At 44.1% G+C, this 16579-nt stretch overlaps 2 protein-coding genes across 2 annotated transcripts in view; one reads left to right on the top strand and one right to left on the bottom strand.

Moving 5' to 3' along the window:
* The window catches only part of slc15a4 (solute carrier family 15 member 4), a 53892-nt gene extending 46573 nt beyond the window's left edge, over positions 1 to 7319 (bottom strand). Inside the window, exons 1-2 of the mRNA XM_072682531.1 lie at positions 7130 to 7319; positions 5857 to 6546 (exon numbers count right to left, since the gene is read on the bottom strand). Coding sequence (XP_072538632.1) covers positions 5857 to 6429 — 573 coding nt within the window. The 5' untranslated portion in view covers positions 6430 to 6546; positions 7130 to 7319. The remainder of the gene's footprint in view (positions 1 to 5856; positions 6547 to 7129) is intronic.
* Positions 7320 to 11663: 4344 nt separating this feature from the next.
* The window catches only part of glt1d1 (glycosyltransferase 1 domain containing 1), a 47012-nt gene continuing 42096 nt past the window's right edge, over positions 11664 to 16579 (top strand). The window contains exons 1-3 of the mRNA XM_072682529.1: positions 11664 to 11881; positions 12409 to 12560; positions 14048 to 14153. Coding sequence (XP_072538630.1) covers positions 11814 to 11881; positions 12409 to 12560; positions 14048 to 14153 — 326 coding nt within the window. The 5' untranslated portion in view covers positions 11664 to 11813. The remainder of the gene's footprint in view (positions 11882 to 12408; positions 12561 to 14047; positions 14154 to 16579) is intronic.

Here is a 16579-nt window from a genome sequence, read left to right as displayed (position 1 = left end):
TCTTTCAATGAAGCACTGAAGTAAAATAGCACCAAAAACCCACGTTTCTCAGAGCCGCTCTCGAGGGCATTCTCCATTCCTCTCTGATCCTTGAAAGCCGGCTACAAATTCCTCGCAGTTCCCGCACATCAATAGTACTTCTATAGGCTAAAGCGTGATCATTCGCAAACTGCCCACGGGCCGAGGAGGGGGGGGGGTGTAGAAGAGAGAGAGAAAATCAAATGAAAGTCAGATGACACGAGAGTGAGAGAGAGAGTGAGAGAGAGAGAGAGATCTAATCAAAGTCACCACAGATCTGACTAATTAAAGCATCCATTATTCAGTGACGACGGCTGCTTTCAGAGGGTTCAACACGGACTGTCAGCCCCAACAAAAGCGTCAGCGGGCAAATCTGTCCATCAAACGCTAACTGGCGAAAAACAGCTGTCAGTTTTATTTCCTCTGCCGGGGTGAAGACACGCCACTCCACACCACAGAGGAAATCGTTTAAGAAATGTGGCGCTGCGTGAAGCTTCAGCAAAGAGCCTCGTTAATAAACAGCTTATTATCTTTATTAGCTTATTATCTCATCAGATCATCAAAGTTTAATAGAGCTTCTATAATCATTCTAAGAACGTCTGAATAACACTGGGAAAACACTGTTCATCTCTATACTGTTCATAGGGGGCGCTCTATAATGTTTATATGATCCACATGTTCACTAAACCTGTAATACACTACAGGAAATGTAGGGGGCGCTCTATAATGCTCTATAATGTTCTTATGATCCACATGTTCATTCTGACAGACTGTAATACACTACAGGAAGCGTAGGGGGCGCTCTATAATGCTCTATAATGTTCATATGATCCACATGTTCATTCTGACAGACTGTAATACACTACAGGAAGCGTAGGGGGCGCTCTATAATGCTCTATAATGTTCATATGATCCACATGTTCATTCTGACAGACTGTTATACACTACATGAAGCATAGATGGCGCTCTACATAAGATAATTTAGCTGCTAGAAGCTAAGTTAACATGCCAGAGCCACGCTAATTAGTGCACATAAGGTTCAATTAGTCACTTAAGTGCAAAACTAGAGATGCAAACTTCAAACTCTGGCCGACCACAAGTGCACTGAGAGTTCTCCAGCGAAGGAAACGAGGCAGCTGGAACCCCTGGACTTCCTCTCTCCCCGTCCAGTCAGAGTGATATTAGCTAATCCTGGACATTTGAAAGCTCTCGTTTACAGAACTGGTCAGCCAGTTGAACGGGAGACCTGGATAAGGCTGAAAACTGGCTGAAATTAGGCTAACACTGGCTACAGAATGAGCTTTTAATAGATACAGTATACGGACAAAAGTATTGGGACACCTGCTCATTCATTGTTTCTTCTGAAATCAATAGTATTTAAATGAGCTGATCCTGCTTTTGTTGGAGTAACTGTCTCTACTGTCCGGGGAAGAAGACTTCATGATCCACTTCATCATTCCCAACTCCAGAACTCATCCCAAAAATATTGGATGGAGCACCAACCATCAGTTCAGAGAACACATGCTACATCACTTAACCTTTGCTGTATGTCCTTCTCCTCCACCGAGCCTGTCCAACTTCACTCAGGGCCAAAGTGTGCATCAGCTCTGATACACAAGGAACACATGACAGCTGGAACCGAGACAACAATACACACCACCAAACCATGTGACCGTTAAATGACCACAGTAAGTGAAGCAGCGCATAACCAGCCTTTCCTACAGGGAAGCAACACAGAGCTTTGTGAACTCTCTACTCCGTAACACACACTGTACTGAACAAACATCCCCGTAACACACACTGCACTGAACAAACATCCCCGTAACACACACTGCACTGAACAAACATCCCCGTAACACACACTGCACTGAACTAACAACCCCGTAACACACACTGTACTGAACAAACAACCCCGTAACACACACTGTACTGAACAAACAACCCCGTAACACACACTGCACTGAACAAACATCCCCGTAACACACACTGTACTGAACAAACAACCCCATAACACACACCGCACTGAACAAACAACCCTGTAACACACACTGTACTGAACTAAAAACCCGTAACACACACCGTACTGAACAAACAACCTCGTAACACACACCGTACTGAACAAACAACCCCGTAACACACACTGTACTGAACAAACAACCCCGTAACACACACTGCACTGAACGAACAACCCCGTTACACACACTGTACTGAATGACCAACCCTGTAACACACACTGTACTGAACAAACAACCCCGTAACACACACTGCACTGAACGAACAACCCCGTTACACACACTGTACTGAATGACCAACCCTGTAACACACACACCATTTAAACGTGTGCATCACTTTCACACAAATAAATGTCCAAAAGTTTGTGGACACCCTTTCTAATGAATGCATTCAGCTAATATAAGCTGCCCCCATTGCTGCTGACACAGACGTGCAAATGGAGAAGTACTGCCAATAGAATAGGACTACCGGGAGCTTCTACAGTAAGACCTCTCTTGCTGCTGAGAGAAGTGATGGTTATTAACGGGATCAGGGGCCTAAAACCTCCGTACTGTGCTGTAGTGATGCACTTCAAGCACTTTCACAGCGACAGTACGGCAGCGCTTGGCCCCTGGCTGGGACTGGGAAGTAGCTCCAAATGAACGTCACACACATTTCGGTCTTGTGACATCGCTGGTGTTTTTTGGCTGCGATTCTAAATATGAGCCAAAGTAGCTCAGAAATCTGTGGTATGTGCCTCGTCACACCGAATACATGAAGTGAAAGCAGGCTGAGCTCACTTCTTCACACTGTTCTCCTTCCTCGTTACACAAGGGCTGTAGAAGCCCCAACCGGGAGGTATTTTTAATTATTAGAAGTAAAGGCAAAAAAAAAAAAAAAAGTAAAAAGCCCCTCTGAGCCCCCCGGGCCGGAGTCCGTGCCCCAGCTTACGACAGAAGGAAGTTTCTAATGCAAAACAGATTAAACCAAAACGCACAGTACTACAAAAACGTGGACCCTCTCATGCAAACTGAGCCCCCAGCCCAGCTCCTAACCCAGCTACACGGGTTAGACCACGGCTACTGAAGGAGTGTGGAACAGCAAAAGCTCAGCTGTGTTGAATAAAGAGGAATGGCTGAGGGAAGGGTGTCCCCCCCCCCCTTGTACACCTGGTCACATCATGTGCCTAGTATCTGGATTGTCTCCTGGTCAGATTTCAGCCACATGTGTTTACACTGGGCAGTCCATCTGGAGCAACATGTGTGGTGTTTTAAAAAAGCTCCACACTGCAGAAACAGCGGAACTGGATTTGGAGTAAAATGGCCCGTACCCGACCCATCCACCGTCTCTCTCCAGAACCAACTGAAACCAGAAACAAAGAACCACACCACAGACAACAGAGCAATTACCTCCAGTTTCACCACATCACACACCTGGAATACCACAGCAACCACCTAGCTAAACCATTGTAACCATTTGGAACACCATAGCAAACCACCCTTCAACCCTTCAAAACTACCATGGCTACCTTAACAGTCATTTCCAGTATCACCCCTTTTACCAACATCATATTAAACACCTGGAATACCATAGCAACCACCTAGCTAAACCCTAGTAACCATTTGGAACACCAGAGCAAACCCTTCAAAAGCACCATGGATACAGTAACAATCATTTCCAGTATCACCCCTTTTACCAGCATCATATTAAACACCTGGAACACCATAGCAACCATCTAAATAACACCATAGTAACCACCTAAGATACCATGGTTGCCATGTGGAATACCATATGTGGTGGTTTTGAAGAGTTTCCTACCCCTCAGTATCACAGCTCTTAGAAAAACCATATCAAATACCTGGAATAACACATGAACATCTTAGCAACCAACTACCATTGCTGCCACCCAGAATACCATAGCAACCACTTAGCTAAACCCTAGCAATAATCTAAAACACCACAGCAAACCCTTGGACATCACGACAAAAAACAGAACAACTACCTCCAGTATCACCACATCAACACCTGGAATACAAATACACATGAACCACCTAGCTAAACCCTAGCAACCATTTGGAACACCACAGCAAACCCTTCAAAACCACCATGGATACCATAACAACCACTTCCATAATCACACCTATTAGAAACTCCATATTAAACAGTAACACCCCGTAGTAACACCATAGCAACCACCTAAGATAGCGTGGTCACCATGTGGTCATTTTACTACGGAAGGCAAATGTATTCTTAACCTTCTGTTTTAGTGACTGTAACAATATCTGATTTCATAAATTCTAGAGAATTTCTATAGTTTAATGATGATGATGATAATGATGATGTTTTTGTACATGAGGTAGAAAAGATGCATGATTTAGAGATGAAAGCGATGATCTGGTCTCATGTGAAGTGTCAGGCTGGACGAGGAAAGGACCTTTTATTTATTTTAAAAACAACAGAACAGTCTGAACACATGTCACTACTAAAAGGCCTTATGTGCAGTGGGACATAGAGCCAAGCCAAAGGCAGTGCAGGTAAAGCAATGAGGTAATGCGGTAACTCTACACTGTCCCGGGGCTGTGAAGTCATCCCGAATCTCCGAGCAGAGATAATAAGTGCTTGTGGGGAATCGGGAGATGCCTTGGAAATTGGTTAGGAGGCCTTCTACCATCTCCCTCCATCCCTCTGCTTACTGATACCATTTGTCTTGTCATTATCTAGACTCGGAACCGGAAGGCTTGAGCTCCGCAAGGACTTCTGGTGACAGGACCTGAATATGAGGGTATCTGAGAGAGGCGTAGCGGGACACAGGTTTTTGCAAAAAGCTGGTTTTAAAACTGCTATCAAACCTTTTAATACAGAACGGCATCCAGTAAACCCCCCTCAGACCCTGTGTTTAAGCCCACAGCTCATCAAGTTTATATCAAGTCATATTTACCATCAGATTCATAGGTCCCAAACTAGAACCCTGTGGGATTCCACAGGACATGCTAAACCAAATGGTTGCCAAATGATTTACAATAGTTTCTGAATAAGGAAATATAACTGACCAAGGGTGTCAGGGATTAAACACCTTATTAAACACCAGGAATAACAAATTAACCATTTAGTAACAGCCTAGTAACCACCCAAGATACCACACCATCTCCATGTGGTGAAAGCAAACATATCCTAGGGGTGTTCCGCGTTGTTTAGGTACCAACGATATCCACGAAAGCATTTCCTTTTCCTGGAAAGCTACCACTCGATCACAGGATCTTTGGAGTATTGCTGTGCGGTTCATGTGTTTCTAAGAGGTTTCATAGTGGAGTTGGTTGCTATGGTATCTGTGTTGGTTTTGTGGGGGTTGTTGTGCTGTTCCAGATGGTTTCAAGGGTTTAGCTAGGTGGCTACTAAGGTACCTTCATTGATTGCTAGGGTGTTGCTAAGTGATCCAGGTGATATTCCCGGTGTTTAATATGCAGATGCTAAGAGGTGTGATACTGGAGTTGGTTGCTATAGGATCTGTGGTGGTTGTTATAGTGTTCCAAATGGTTGCTAGGGTTTAGCTAAGTGGTTACTATCATATTTCAGGTGGATACTATGGCACCTTCATTGACTGTTGCTAAGTGATCCATGTGATATTCCTGGTGTTAAATATGGTGATGCTAACAGGTGTGATACTGGAGATGGTTGCAGTGGTATCTGTGGTGGTTTTGTGGGGGTTGCTATGGTATTCCAGGTGAAATTCATTAACGCTCTCACACTCTCATTGTTAATCCTAATGGACATTGTCTGAACTTCAGTAACGAACAATTTTAAATGATTAGTAATTATAAAACATCGCTTTCATCTTCTAGTCATTACCTGGTCTGCTCCGAACGGGGTGATGTTGGACTTCACCGCCCCCACTCCCAAAGCCACCAGCACCAGTCCACTGTAGACTATAGGCCCGCAGTACGGGCTCCTGGGCAGGCAAGTCACGTTAGGAGGAAGAGTCTCGTTCATATAGAAGCACTCGACCGGCTGGACGGGGAACGCCATCTCCTGCCCACACAGGCCGATCCTGGAGCGGTCATTGGCCACGAACGGGAACAGCAGCATCCCCGCCAAATACAGGACCAGGCTGCAGGCTATGGTCCAGAACTTGCCGAGGAACGCGTCGGCCAGCCAGCCGCCGAACGGCGACACCAAGTAAGTGACTCCCATGAACACCAGGGGGGCCTGGCTGGCCAGCGTGGCCTCCCAATAAAAGGGGCTGCTGTTTAGGAAAAGCACAAGGTTGGAGGTGATGCCGTAGAAGGCCATCCGCTCCAGAGACTCCGCCAGAAGAATGGCGGCACATGCCAGCCTCCTCCCTTTGAAGATGGAGTCTGGCCTGGCGAGAGACAGCGAATTGTCCAAAAGAGGAGTGTTCTCGCTTGCGTCCCGGTTTGCCATGGTCTGAAGAGTCGGGGTCTCCTAGAAGAGACGCCTACTGCTGAGAGCCGACCCAGGAGGTGTCCTCAGTCCTTCTGCGTCTTCTGTGGACAAGCTGAACAACGTGGAAGCAGAACCCTGAAAGAAACATTAGATTAACTAGCTCGTTAAACAGGTTATTAAATTTATAAAGTATTCGGACATGCGATGTAATACTCTGTGGGGTCTTCCCTCACTGCACTATCCGGCATGCATTAGACAAGCTAAATAAATGAGCTCCTTGTGTGCCACCCTAGTCCTCCCAGGCTCCTCCCACCTTCAAGACGCATCATCAGGAGAGAGTTTTCCTACATTTTAGGCTAAAACTGACGCTCTAGAGATCCTTGCGGAACCAGTGTAGGATGAAAATAGGCCCGTTTACCATCGATGGAGTAATGGGTACGTTGTCATTTTAGCATTAGAGCCCCTTTAACTGACCTCCAGGAGCCCAGTTAGAGAACCATTCAAAACCAGTGAGGCTGGACCATGGACATAGCACCCCTTATTTACAGGACAGAGCATTTCGACAAGGAAAATAAGCCATACTAATTAAAAATATATAAATAAATAAATATATATATATATATATATAAATATATATATAGCCACGGTCATCCCAGGCTGCTTTCTAGGAAGTAAACAGGCTTGGGTAAATTATAGCGATAAACAAACCTCAACGTACCTCGAGACGCTCAGCTGAGAGGGGGTTTGACAGCTTAGCCGGCCGCCCGACTGCTTTTACCGTCGACTGCCATTTCACTCGACATTTTAAGAGACGTTTCGTTTCCTGAAAGTTTTCAAAATGAAGCAGACAACTTTGCCACAGACCGAAACAACCCGAAGCAGCGCGGCACACTGCCGAACAACACGGCCCCTCTTCTCCCACCCGTATTCCGTCAACACCTAGCCTTCCGGGGCAGCGGTTGGATAACGGGTTATTACGTTATGCGCCAGGATTGGACGAGCGGCGTGTCAATCTCCCGAGACCGAGGCGGGACTACTCGGAATACAGGTAGGAAACAAAACACACACGACAACCAGCTCGCTCGCAAAACTACAAACGGAGACGTTTTTAGGAGTCGCGTATAAATTAGAAAGAAAATTAGAAAAGAATCATTTTAATGTAAATGTTACAGCGGTTGCACGTAGATAACACGTAGTTTTATGGATGTAAACAAACCAACAAGTGAGTCGACAAAGCTACAGTGGACAGAATCTCGCATGCGATTGGATAACGTTCTACATAGCGGAGTACGATTGGCTAGCGCGGCTGTCAATCAAGTGGTGCTTCTCTATTACTTCCTGGATGCTGCAGTAGTCATTTGACACAGGCAGACAGGTGACTGATGAGTAATCCTGCTAGAGGAAGTTCAGGTTGAATACGATCCCAGCCTAGTTTCGATTAATTTACACCCTGAGGGTCACTTATATTTCAGAAATAGTCATAATTCACATCATCCACACTTTTACATGACACTGTCCAGCATCACTTTGTCCCTCAGAATTAAGCTGGTTACTGTGTCTTTAAGGCTCATGTGTGTAAATGATGTAGTTTGAGCCTCAATACTGATGCTGGGTATTCATTTAATGTGAAATACAACTGCTTATATGGGTGTAGGTAAATGCTTTGAGTTTTGTGACATCACAAAAATGATGAATGAGCCATGAGCCAGGAGAGAGGCATGGCTGGACACAGGCCTACCGGAAACTCATTACAATAATCTAAACTCAAACATGATCTAAATTAAAAAGCCACTTTAATTTATGTTTTTAGAAGTATGTCCAGTCCATATATACAAAAGCTCGGCCACAAAAACAATGTTTGGAACAAATAGTAGCTGGACACAGGCCTACCAGTAACTGGACGCAGGCCTCCCGGAAACTCAACATTATCTAAATTAAAGGGCCACTTTAAAGTATGTTTCTAAAACATAGTGTTCAGTCCTTTTTTTAGAAAACTTGGGCATAAAAACAACTTTTGTAACTTTTAAAGAAGTACATCTTTAATTTAGATAATGTGGAGGTGGAAGCTTGTGGAGGCCTGTGTCCAGTTTTTGTGGTCTGTTCTTCTACACATGGACTGGACAATACTGGTAAAACATACCTTAAAGTGGCTCTTTAATTTAGATCATGTGGAGTTTCCGGGAGGCCTGTGTCCAGCCATGGATAATCAAGTTAGCTTGGTAAAAAGCCCCAGAGACTGTAAAAACTATTTAAGTGGGTGGAGCTAACTGCTGAATCAGCAGATATATGTAAAAGCATGGTTTATTTTTGTTGACATCACAAATATAATTATATTATTATATAAATTATATTATTACATATTATGAAAACATAATATTTAAGCAGCTCAATTTACAAAAATGCGCTATATGAACTGAGGAGTGAGTATTAATACTGTTTTACATTATACTCATTTTTAATGATAGGGGCCCTTTAAGAGTTTAAGTTGTCCCCTTGTAACATCTGAATGGTTTTATGGGCCAAAGACAGTCCGAAAAGACTTCCACGCAACCATTTTCCCACCTCTCTTCATCCCCTATAGTTATTAATAAGTATAACTATGTAGGCTGTTACTGCTACTGTACCTTTAAATAAGTTCAGTAATCAATGTTCTGATTGGCTGCCCTGTCTTTTGCCTCATTCACACCCCATAGCTGCATTCCAAAGCCTAGGCTACAGCCCTTCGTATGCAGCCCAGACCAGTGGACTACTAAGAAGGAGTCTTCACAGGACGGGCCTGGCGAGGACCCACCCTACCTCAGCTGCAGCCTAGGCCCAGGAACGCAGCTCATATACTTTCAGTGTGAGTGGGCGGGGCTACTAGTACAGACTTAATATATAATAATAGTACATGTATGTATTATAAGTATGTATTTTTGTGACATCACAAAAACATTAATTACAAAAGACTATATCTGCCTGTATTCGGCCTACAGCATTCTAGCTCCGCCCATTCGTCCTGATGTAATAAGGAGTGTTTCAGCCTGAACTGCTTTTGCAAATGAGGTGCCACACAAGCCAGCCAATAGGAAAAGAGCTACAGATTTACATGTTAGCTTAAGGCAGAGTGACAGAAGCAGCCTGTTAAACTGTAAAGGATATTGAGGTTCAAAAATGGTCACGTAGAAATGTAAGTTATGACTGTTTATTATGACCTTATGACCTTGAATTGAATCAGTACTGCAGGAGAATGTGAGACACAGGCCCTTCAAACTCCCATTGCATTTGAATGGAAATGCAAATGAAGTGTACAGGGAGACAGAAGTGTTTAATTAATACATTCAATTAAGCAAAAATGATCATGACTGAAGTACAATCCCACAGGAACACAATTCAGCTGGCCTACACACACATCTGCCCCTCAGAAGTGGGGCAAATCAAATCCCAGAAGTGGACAGAGATGAATATATGAGGTCAGGGAGGTGCTCAGGGACACCTATTAAAATGTGTGAAATGCAAGAACCCCATTTCAGATGGTCCGTAGATACTGTAAGGAGGGTTCAGGCAGTGCGCCATGTGCTTCATACAGGGGTCTTACCATCAGTGACCTCACTAAAGTGACCTGGCTATTTATAAACGTTCTCTACTAGGTTACTCAAACTATGGCTAACTATAGCTTAGTATGGTCAGCGTCATCTATGACCACCAGCTGTTGGAGGACCTCAGGCAGTTCAACATGATGTACAGTATATTCCTCATATGTGAAGAAACCGGATCATATCTGCTCAGTTGTGTCAGTATCTACTGTAAATGAGGGCCTCGATAAATATGGTTGCTATGGCCCCCTTTCACTATAGGCCCCAGGGCAAATGCCCTTCCCTGACCCCTCAGCAGTTGCTCCACTAGCCAGTTCCTTATCTATATAGTCTCACATATATATATCTATACAGACTTCTTCTACCGCAGACAATAAACTGGCCATTCTGGCTGACCAGCATGACAAACCTGGCCAGCTCACACTTGGCTGGACTAGTAGCATGACCAACCTGAGCAAGCTTTTTTAACCTGAATGACCAAAAAGCCGGTCGACCAGCTTTACTAAAGTAGTTCACCAGCATTTCTATCATGACCATTCTGGTTGACCATTATGACCAGTATGACCACACTGATTGACCAGCTTATTATGTTAGTTGACCACCATGAACATTTTGGTGGACCAGCATGACCACCATGACCATTCTGATTAAATAGCATGATCAGACTGACCATACTGGTTTTGTCAGCATGACCATTATTACCATTCTGGTTGAACATCATGAACACCATGCCCATTGTGACTATTCTGGCTGACCTGCATGACCATCATGACCATTCTGGTTGACCACTATGACCACACTGGTTGACCAGCTTTACCAAAGACGTTGACCAGCATCACCACCATGACCATTCTGGTTAAATAGCATGACCAAGCTGGTTGACCAATATGACCAGCCTGACCATTCTGACTGACCTGCATGCCCATCATGCCCATTCTGGTTGACCACTATGACCACACTGGTTGACCAGCTTTATCAAGGTAGTTGCCCAGCATGACCAGCCTGACCATTCTGGCTGACCTGCATGCCCATCATTACCATTCTGGTTGACCAGCATGACCACCATGACCATTCTGACTGACCTGCATGACCACCATGACCATTCTGACTGACCTGCATGACCACCATGACCATTCTGACTGACCTGCATGACCACCATGACCATTCTGGTTAAATAGCATGACCACCATGATCATTCTGATAACAATGCTGGTTGACCAGCATAACCTCCCTGAGTCACTGTTGTGACCACCAGTATGACCACCAGCTAAGTCAAGTTGGCCCTGCTGATGGACCAGCTAGTCCATCAAACTAGTATGAAAGCAAACAAAATGATGGTCAAGATCTGAGGTGATTTCCCAGCACAGGGTATGTTTTCACCTCAATGTCCAGCTTTTCAACCATCTTGGATCTCCTGAAACCAGTTCCCACCAACATCTGGTCTGGAGCTGGGACACCAACCCACTCTGAAGGGCTTTGTTTGCATCTTGACCATTTAATTCTTTAGAAGATCATATAGAAGGATCAGTGGACCTGTGTGAACAAGAGCAGGATAGCATGTAATAACGTGGTTAATATGTGGGTGGAGGCAGTTATTAACGTGTTATTAAGGTGGAGGTGGGGTCTGTTGTGTCCACTATGGCACAGCTACGTGTTTCCCAGGGACCATAATGGCAGACGGACCTGTTTTTAAAGTGGTATACGTGTCTGAGGCTGCTGTGGCTTTTAAAGGGCACTGAGGGGCAATAAAGGAGGCATATCTGCCCCCTCCAACCACTGACCCCCGGACTGAGGGAACTGGCCGTAGAACCAGGCTGTGGAGGAACTATGCGGCTGTTGTTTTTAGCTTGCCTTAGCCCCAAAACCGGGAACTGCACCACTGCAGAACGAATAAGGTCAGTTTATTGATCACAGCAGGGCTGGTGATTAGTAAATCAATACGTTTCCGTGTAATCGATAAGTTTATTAGCTGATTAGTTTGCGTAAGACTCTGTTTAAGAGGCTAAACTTCGTTGTAGAGCTGCTAGCTAGCTCGCAACCGTGCTCCCTGTAGCTTCTGTGACACCAGATACCGGTGCATCATGGGAGTTGTAGTGTTTTGCAGCGTCCCGATGGCGCTGACTGCGCAGAAACAGTTTCCTCCTAAAACTACAATTTAATAAAACATTTAAAACGAACTCAAATTAGTTCACCACGCTATTAATACACCGTTAACCTCTTTAAATGCATAACATTTGCTCATTATCAGCGCTGTGTAGCACACAAAACACACACACACACACACACACACACACACACACACAGGCCCCATTCATCAAAGCCTTCCCTGGGTATACATGGGTTAGGAGCCCTACAGGCTGTGCTGATGTGAGACTATGAAAATGAGGTACTTGTTGACCAGTTCCCTTGCTTTGTGCTTTAGGGACCACATTGAGAGTGCAGGGCACAAGTGTGTGCTTCGGGATGTGGCAGAGATCAGGTCGGCCTCTGATGTGGAACTGCTCAAGACCCAAGAGGGACCATTTGAAGGAGCGCTGGCCATTCATGTCTTCAAAGGAGGCAGACTGCTACTAGGTAACGGCTCACCACCAGCTAATGTTATTAGAACTTCATACTGGATATTAATGTTATTAGAACTTCATACTGGATATTAATGTTATTAGAGCTTCATTCTGGATATTAATGTTATTAGAACTTCATACTGGATATTAATGTTATTAGAGCTTCATTCTGGATATTAATGTTATTAGAACTTCATACTGGATATTAATGTTATTAGAGCTTCATACTGAATATTAATGTTATTAGAGATTCATACTGGATATTAATGTTATTAGAACTTCATACTGAATATTAATGTTATTAGAGCTTCATACTGGATATTAATGTTATTAGAACTTCATACTGAATATTAATGTTATCAGAGCTTCATACTGGATATTAATATTATTAGAACTTCATACTGAATATTAATGTTATCAGAGCTTCATACTGGATATTAATGTTATTAGAACTTCATTCTGGATATTAATATTATCAGAGCTTCATACTGGATATTAATGTTATTAGAACTTCATACTGAATATTAATGTTATCAGAGCTTCATACTGGATATTAATGTTATTAGAACTTCATACTGAATATTAATGTTATCAGAGCTTCATACTGGATATTAATGTTATTAGAACTTCATACTGAATATTAATATTATCAGAGCTTCATACTGGATATTAATGTTATTAGAACTTCATTCTGGATATTAATGCTATTAGAGCTTCATACTGGATATTAATGTTATTAGAACTTCATTCTGGATATTAATGTTATTAGAGCTTCATTCCGGATATTAATGCTATTAGAGCTTCATACTGGATATTAATGATATTAGAGCTTCATACTGGATATTAATGTTATTAGAACTTCATTCCGGATATTAATGTTATTAGAGCATCATACTGGATATTAATGTTATTAGAACTTCATACTGGATATTAGTGTGATTAAAACTTCATACTGGATATTAATGTTAGTTTTGAAAGGTGTTTTGGACATTTTGAGGATTTTAGGATGGGTTAAATTGGGTTAAATGTGAATGTAAGTGTTTGGATGGTAAAAATGGTGTAAATGTGTCTCTGTTGTCTCTCTGTTTTGCACATTTCTCTCCTCTGTTGCCGTTTATTGTTATTCCAAACAGCAGCCAGTCTTCCTCTCCACCATCAGGTCCTCACAGAGTCAGAGTTTCCATTTTGAAACTTCACTCCGACACACAAAGCCACCTTTCCTAATTCCCGCCGTCGCCGGCTGTGTTTGAGCTTGTGGAGGATATTTGGTTGGGAGCGCTCACCTTCTCCTGATTCATAGACTTTTTGAAGTTTCTCTTTTTTTGCTGAATGTGTCGCTTTTCTGGATGAGTGCCTGCCAGTGTAAACTCAGTTTCATGCCTCAGAGACTTCTCAGCGACAGCGGGGTTTAGGAGTAAAACTCGTGTCATCTAGGGGTGAAAAAGTGAAGTGAGTTTTGAGTTCTTCTCTCTTGGCTTTTTTTTCTCCACCTGGCTGCAGATGTCGGAGCGCCTTTCGGGGTGGTGTTCGGAGGGACAGACGTTAATGAGGACGTGAAGGACGCAGGCAAGCGAGGGGTGATGGAGGATGTTCTGCGGCGGGCCAGGTGGAGATCAAGTTCCTGTTTTACACCTCAATCCTACACATGCGCTATGTGTCCAAAAGTTTCCGGACACTCCTTCTAATGAACGCGTTCAGCTATTTTTTAGTTGCACCTTTTGCTGACACAGATGTGCAGATGCATACACTCTCACACACACACACATCTTATCTAGTCCCTTTAGAGAAGTACTGCCAATAGAATAGAACTCTCTGGAGGATAAAGAACATGTACCTTTTGGCACCATGCTGCCTAATGCCAGGTGTGGGCTATAAAGCCCCAGCATTGAGCTGTGGAGCAGTGGAAGAACCTTTGGGATGAGGTGGGGAGTTGGGGGTGATGGAGGTGGGGTGGTGATCATCCAACAACATCCTGACCTCACTAACACTCTTGTCACCGACTGCAATCAATCAAATCTAATATGCTATAAGACTTGCTGTAAGTTTATCAGCCTTACCTGCCTTGTGCTCACACGTTGGCCGTTTTATCAGAAACACCCAGCATACAGGTGCAGTTGGTAGGTTTACAGTGACTATAACAGCTGTGTGGAGATACAGGTTGGTGGGCTATGGACTGTGATTTGGAGTGATATCCCCCTCTATAGTGATCAGGTGAGGCACACGGCACGTCTCACTCAGCGTCGGCAGGTGGCTGATCATCTGACCACCCACTCTACACCTCTGCCAGTGGTCTGCTATGGACAGAGCAGTGCTTCTGTGAGGTAGTCAATAGTAAAGGTCAGGCTCGTATGATGGTTTGTGACCTTGGGAAGGTCCCTCAGGTGGAAAATTTGTCTTATATCTAAATTGCTGGCACGAGGCGTGGTCATGTGACCATATAAAATATGCAGCCGACAGTCATGGAGGAAAATGGAGGAAAACGTACGTCTGGGGGTTGTGTACGTCTGGGGGTTGTGTGTACAATTGTTTCAAGACCTATAGCCAAGATTTAGCCCAGTGAAGTGACACAGGTGAGTGAAGCACTGCTCATAATAATAATAATCATATTTATCATCATCTCTAATAATAATAATTATTATCTGCATAATCATATTCGCAACAGAACCAATAATAATGCCATCCTCTGAATGGCATCATCACAATAATGACATCATTATTACAATAAGAGTAATTACAGCAGCAACAACAACAACAATAATAATACTAATCATCATCATAGGAATAATCACAATTAGTAATAGTAAGGATACTGATACCATCATTTATCCCTAATAATAATCACAAAAGCAATAGCAATGCAGACTAAGGCACTGTCACTATAACCTGAGGATCGCAGGTTCGAATGCCAGGTCATGCTGCCTGCCTGCCATCAGCAGCCGGAGCCTGAGAGAGCACAATGGGCCTCGCTCTCTCTGGGTGGGTAGATGGCTCTTACTTTCTCCGTCCACATCGCTTCAGTGTGATGCTTGGGCCACAGCACGGACGTCTGCTAGGCGATGTATCACGGCGGTGGCTGGTTGTGCATGTGTCAGTCCTCACCCTCCCAGTGTCGGGAGCATTACATGTGATGGGGGGAGAGTACTAACGAGTGGGGTGGGTCATTTGGGGACAGAAGAAAGCTAATAAATAAAGTTAAAAGGCCGCCCAGACGCTGCAGACTGAGATGGGGGTGATTGATTTTAGGGTTCCTTCAGCATGCTGCACTATCAGACCCTCCACATCTCCCTTATGATGTATTACAGACCCTCACATAACCTTCTGAGACCCTCCACCTGAGAGATGTGGCTGAAGTGACAACAAGCACCTTAGCTGCCTTTAATAAATCTGCGTATTTACCATAGAGATCAGCAGACCCCACCCCCATCCGCTGACCCCACCTACCTTTACCGCACTCATTCCCAATAAACACTGGTGATAAGAATGAAAATATGCACAGCCATATCAAAACATTATGACCACCTACTCTAATAGTGGGAATAGCCCCCCTTGACTCAGACGCTAGTGAGGCGTGGAGGCGTGGCCTGTATTAGGTGACGGCAGGTGTTCACTGTAACCCTATGGGCCACTGATGCCAGAGGGGTGGTCATAATGTTCTGATAGGACTGTGTATAATTATTATTATTTATTTATTTATTTTTATTATTTGCTAGATTCTGTGGTTCTGATTCTGAGATGTCTGGTCCAGCAGCCGCTCTGTGCTGGTCATTAATATTCATGAGCTCAGACTTGTTCGGCTGTCAGTGTCAATCACCTCAAGCGCTACAACGCAGTGTCTGTGATCATCCACCTCGGGTCCTGGGTTTTGGGCTCAGCAGTACCGCCCGGGCCTGGTCAGATCGGGGTCTGAACCTTTAGAGCTTCAGAGTCTGTCCTGCACAGACGTCTGGATCACAGTAACTTAAGCAGCAGCACAAACACTTCAGATCAGCCTCTGTCCTCCTGCATTGTTTACAGTCTGCCTGTCTGTCTGTC

This window comes from Salminus brasiliensis, chromosome 6, assembly GCF_030463535.1.
Source record: "Salminus brasiliensis chromosome 6, fSalBra1.hap2, whole genome shotgun sequence".
In the NCBI taxonomy this organism is placed as follows: domain Eukaryota; kingdom Metazoa; phylum Chordata; class Actinopteri; order Characiformes; family Bryconidae; genus Salminus; species Salminus brasiliensis.
This window is presented reverse-complemented; position numbering and strand designations above follow the sequence as displayed.